Here is a 6,000-nt window from a genome sequence, read left to right as displayed (position 1 = left end):
AAAAGAGGGCATCTAGATCACACTCGAGCTGGCGGGCAAATTCATGATCCTTCGAGAAACTCCATTGCACATCCTCCCGGCGTCGCCTGACTTCCTCTGTCGTAATAGATGCAATTTAGAAACTTACAACAATTCGTGAAACAAAAATCTTTATATTTAACAGTTAGAAGAGTTTTATCAAATGTGGTTTTGTGAGATAAAAATAATTAAATAGTGTTTATTGTCAAGCACAAAACTAAATGGGCTATCTGTGCTGTGCCAACCGCGAGTGTCGAAACTCGATTTTTAGCGGTTTAAGCTCTCAGCCACCAGGGGGCAATTGAATAGATAAAAAAGGACCATAAAAATCAAATATATTAGAAGTTGATTAAAACTTCAATTAAACAATGAAAGAATTAGAAGGACTAAAAATATAAACTGGTGACTGGAAAAAATAAGACATAGTTTACATTAACATGTTTTCGGAAATTGAAAAAAATAATAATAATAATACATGTTAAGGCATTTATACAAAAACTTGGGACAAGAGGTTTGAACCAGCCAGCGTGCCAGACCTTCCCTCCCCCTCCCCTCAACATTTATGCTTGCCACATGTTCTGATAATCGAATTTAATAAATTCGATTTTTTTACCATTTTTATAAAACAGTGAATCTGACCCCTCTATGCGTGTTAACTTTTCAGACGGCAAATTTTATTATTAATATTATATACAGTTTGATGTTAGTGTTACGTTATCTTCGTATCTGTACGTCTGGGGGAATTTTGCTAGAAAAGATCAGTTTCGTCAATGTAGCATCAGTACTGACTGTTTAGTGATAGGCAGTGATGGGGTTTATGTATGAATTGTATTGTGAAACAGATTGGTGTAAAATTTAAAGCATAGAGATTGCATTTTTTCATAATATAAATTTATCTCATTTCTAAATAGAAAGCATAATATAATGGATACAGCTTCAGTTTTTGATGATGTTTTGGGTTCTTTAAATGATCTTGGGTAAGTGCTAACTTAATCAAATTAGGCCTAAAAATAAAATGTGTAGGAATAGGAGGGTCAACGGTCAATTAACGCAAGAAAAACAAAGTAATTTGGAAATTGAAATTTAGTTGTGATTCTTGTAGGGTTTATTATTATCTGTTTCTGTAAAATGAGAGTAATATCTTATTTTTTAGTTTAACTTTAAAGTACTACTCTGGACCAAATTTGACTTTGTTTTTTTCTTTAGTAATAATATCAATATTATTAGTGCTATTACTATTAAAGTTGTATTATTACTATTAGTAATCGTAAACAAGCATTGTATAAGTAGTAGTAAACAGCAGGAGTATTACAAGATGATAGATGTAGATTGCAATGAAACTTTAATCTTAAATACACCAGCGTCAATAGGTTTGAGCTGTATTGGTAATTTTATCATAATTTGTTAGATTAAATGCCAGTATCTGCCAGTTTATTCAGTTAAATTCAGTTTTAGTGTCATTAATTAAATTGAGGCGTAATAAAATAAAGAACACAGCCTAGAACTCTTGAGATACACCACTTGTATCATTAATCCACAATGATTCTGCCCAATTTGTAAGAACCTTCAAGTTCTACTATCTAACCTACTTGAATTAGCTTATCCCCTACTCAGATTCAGTTATCTTGAGAAATCTTGTAGTACCTTATCAAAAGCTTTCTGAAAGTCCAAATACACCTGATCTATTGCATTACCTATGGCCTGATTAAATGTAACATTTTCAAAGAAAGTTAACATTTGAGAGATAAGAAAGGGCACCTTTGACTGTCATGGCTGTCCTGTTCACTTTATCAAATGCTCCTATGAATATATCCAGCCTCAACTCCCAAATACTCATCAAGCCTTCTCTTAAATTCTCTCAATCTTGTTGCATCTTCCATGCCTAAAGGCAGTGTATTCAAAAGGCTGACTACCCTTTTGTAAAGTAAAACTGCATAATTTGCCAATGACTTCTAATCCTGCCAAGTTTTAAATCTATATCCCCTAGTCTTACCATTACACATGAAAAAAGATGATACATCAGTCCTGTCTGTTCCCTTTTATAATTTTGAATGCTTCAACCAAACCCCCTCTAACTTATTTCTCAAAAGAATAATTTAGCCTGTCTTATCTCAGTAATCATCCTATAGCCCTCCTTTAATTAATCTCTTTCTAACAATTCAGAATCACTCTTAAAGGAAGGTTCCTAATTAAACACTACTGTAAATTAGGCCTAGTCAGAGATGTCCGTGTACAAAGGAATGATAACCTCATTTGACTTCCTCTAGATTACAATTTTGAGATAAATTTTATGTTTGAGTTATTACTTTGAAATATATGATTGCATTATTTTAATTAAATTTAAACATTCCCCATCAGTTGACAAGTATTTCATCTTCTATGTTTATAAATATAATTAAAAAAGTTAGAAATATTATGGGTTATAGTCTTAAACTTTGGATGTTTACTTGTTCATCAACAAGTATTTTTTTACTGTTATTTGTAAATTTGTAGAATGATTTGCTGATGTATTGTGCAGTTTATGTGAATTCCTTAAAACTTTTGTTGATGGCTGTATATATTTTAGTCCATTATTTCCTTAGAAGGTAAGCCATTGATGAGCTGAAGTCTTCTGTCACCTTGCACTTTTTTATGTTATTGTTAGTCTAACAATTACTTATAGATCTTACATTTCACATTTGCATTTACCCACTTGAATCCAAATGGGGGATACTTTTGAAGTTTTAGCTATTTATTTGTCTTTTCAGTTTTTGAAATTATGTGAATAAGAAAGAAATGCAACTACATGTGACACCTAAAAATACAAAAAATGACTTGATTTACCTTATATTCCGATAGCATTATTTTTCATGAATTTGCAAGAACTATGAAAGGGTAAACATAATCACTTATAAGGGTCTGCAAAAGTATTGCTCATTTAGTGCCAAGCAGGCCATTAGATCTAGTGACAGTGGGAAATGTAAAGATAATAACAGCAAGTCTCCTAAGTCTAATTGTTAGACTTTTATTGTTAGGTAAATTCCCTTTCTGAAGTATAATAAGCTATATATATGTAAATAAAATACTTTTCTAAAACTTTATTGGATGTTGTTTTTGATTGCTAGTTTATTTGCTTTTCCTAATGATCTCTGACAGCAAAGTCTAGTGCATGTCTTTCAACAAAAGTTAAATTAACAGGTCTGTGATTTTTTTTTATTTTACCTCTGTGAAAATAAAGATTACAATAACAAATTTCCAGTCATTAGTTATTTCTATAGTGTTTAAGTGAGTTAAAAATAACTGTTAAAAGTTCTTACAAACTTTTTTAAAAGCCTCTTCAATGTTTAAGGTACATTTCATCAGGAGGAGAAGCTTTACTTTCAAAAAGATTTCCTAGAAAGTTTTTCAACAAAATCAGAATTAAAAGAAAACTTTCCCCATCTATTTATAAGGAACTTCACAAATTAGGAATATTTTCTCTGTGAGTAGTAAAAATGTTTTTGAGCACTTTAGAAGAGTTCCTAATAGTGTGTGATGACAACCTTTGATTGCCAGGTTGTGTTGTACATATAAAGGCCTAGCATGGCCTGGTGGTTAGGGACTTTGACTCACAATCTGTGGTCACAGATTTGAATTCCTGTCACCGAAAATGCTTGTACTTTCAGCTGTGGGGATGCTATGATGTGACAGTCAATCCCACTAATGATTGTTAAAAGAATAGCCCAAGAGATGATGTTGACTAGCTGTCTTCTCTGTACTCTATCTCTACTAAATTAGGGATGGCTAGTGCAGATAGCCCTGGTGTAGCTCTGTGTAAAATTCAAAACAAACTAAGTTAATGTGCACTTGAAAAGAGAGTTGGAGTTACATTAACAAACAGTATCAGGTATCATTTCTTACGGGTTTGAGTTTAAAGCCTAGTATTAGTAGTTAATGGGTTACTTCTTAGTTAGGGTACAATTCTTAACATCGTGCTTTATTATATAGATAAATTAAAAACTTAATAAGCTAAAAATACTGTAAATGGTACAGTGTTTTCTTTTACTTTTTAATTGTCAGATTTTTTTTTTTTGTAGAGTGATGAATAATTATGTTTTTTTTTAATTGGGATACTTATTTATTTAAAAGTGTTTGAAGTAGTTTCTCTTGTAGCCTAATTTAGAAATACTATTATCATAATATCTTGTATATTTTGAAAATTATCTGAACAGGTATTCTGGACCATTGCTAGAGAGTGATGGTCTACAGAAAGCTTTGGAAGGAGGTCCGAAGTCTGTCGAGTTTACCCAGCTCATAGCATGGTTGTCAAATGAGTTAAAAGTTCTGTCAAAGTTGGAAGAACATGTGAATGCTATAAATGGTAAGATTTTTTACAACAGTAAATAAGTCTTTCAGAAGAAATATTATTTGGTGATGCAGACAACTTAGCTCAACATCTCTCAGAATGTTAGCCAGAATAAACAACTTGACCAATGCCCTACTTTAGGCACTATCAATTTTATATCTTGGGAAAATATGATTTTATTAAAAGTTTTTTTTATTTACCTAATGATTTCAGGATTCTACTTAATTTTGATTAAGGTATACCTGAGAAAGTCGTGACAGTTCTCAATCACTAATTTACCATTGAAAATAGTGTATGTAAGACTTTCATGGTTTTATGATTAACATCTATAAGGAATAATTGTTTTATTATTAAAAGTTTTGTCAAGCTTCTGTCACATTACAATAGGCATAAAGTATTTATATTAAATGAATTAAGATTACATTTATATTGCACTTGAAAAAAGGCTCTTTCTTCAGTTTTATTGATTCATACACACATTTTCCATCTTCACTTTGGATACTATCATACAGAAAGCCACTGTGATATAATGAAAGTTAGAATCAGCCTATAATAGAGGTGGAAATAATCATATTGTTTCTTTAAAAATATCAAAAAGTCTGCTGTAGCTGTTACTAAAATTAATTTTAAATACTTAAAGTTGAAAGGCAGAGAAAGTCTTATCTTTTAAATGAAAATGGTAGGGTATACATTGAGCTAGCTTTTGTGTTTAGGAAAATTGTAATACAATTTCTAATTTCAATTTTTTCTTCTCGTTCTGTATTCTATAGAGCTATGCTTTGATAAGCTGAAAATTCTGTAATCCAATTTAGAAATTTATTTAAATGCAAATTTCAAAAAACGTATGACATACACTGTCCAATCAGTGGTTCAAACAAAACCTGGTTAGATTTTAAATCTTTCTTTTAAAGAGCTTCTACTTGTATTGTTGTCTTTCCACTAGAACTTGCTTTGTTTTAGCATATTTTTTCTATTTTTTTATACCTGTATTAACAAAAAGCTCAAGAGGACAAGTCTCAGACTAAAACCAGATTAAACTTTCATTGTTGTTTTACTGCAGTCTGTTATATGTTCTAGTTCTCCCATTAGGCCTTGGAGCTCCAAAATTTAGAAACATCATTACCAAAATGAGATTATGCTTCAGCCTATTCTCTGTGTTCCAGTTCATTAATCAGGTTTTGGTGCTACAAACTTTTCAAATATTGACTGTTAATAACTATACGTGGATTATAGTATTTAATTTTTGTTAAATTTTTTTTTCTACAAATTAATCTTCACGCTTCTCTCTCTATTTTTATTTTATTTGTGACTTTGGAGCTACTCTATTAAGGCACATGTTGATAATTGGAAGTAAAAGTCATTTTGAAATCTCAGTTTAATAAGCATATAAAACCATGTGTTGCATCAAAAATTAATATATTTCTGTATAATATTCCTATTGTATGTTTAACGTTATAGTTCTTTATCATGAAAAACTGTATTAACAGATCCAGAAGATGCCAGTTCATTCATGTTGGAGTTGAGCTCATTTCTGAAAGAAGTTGGTAAGTTTCAAACTGTTTTGAACTTTTAGCCAGCTTTTTTTTTATTATTATTAGTTTTTCTTCTGTATATAAAATTAGACTTCACTGATTGTTACTCTTAATTATGTTAATATA

At 30.7% G+C, this 6,000-nt stretch overlaps 1 protein-coding gene across 1 annotated transcript in view; it reads left to right on the top strand.

Moving 5' to 3' along the window:
* Nucleotides 1–539: 539 nt before the first annotated feature.
* The window catches only part of LOC106465328 (protein FAM98A-like), a 28,437-nt gene continuing 22,976 nt past the window's right edge, over nucleotides 540–6,000 (top strand). The window contains exons 1-3 of the mRNA XM_013925539.2: nucleotides 540–995; nucleotides 4,209–4,357; nucleotides 5,830–5,886. Of these exons, the coding sequence (XP_013780993.1) occupies nucleotides 943–995; nucleotides 4,209–4,357; nucleotides 5,830–5,886 (259 nt within the window). The 5' untranslated portion in view covers nucleotides 540–942. The remainder of the gene's footprint in view (nucleotides 996–4,208; nucleotides 4,358–5,829; nucleotides 5,887–6,000) is intronic.

This window comes from Limulus polyphemus, unplaced genomic scaffold (genome assembly GCF_000517525.1).
Source record: "Limulus polyphemus unplaced genomic scaffold, Limulus_polyphemus-2.1.2 Scaffold1909, whole genome shotgun sequence".
Taxonomy (NCBI): domain Eukaryota; kingdom Metazoa; phylum Arthropoda; class Merostomata; order Xiphosura; family Limulidae; genus Limulus; species Limulus polyphemus.
This window is presented reverse-complemented; position numbering and strand designations above follow the sequence as displayed.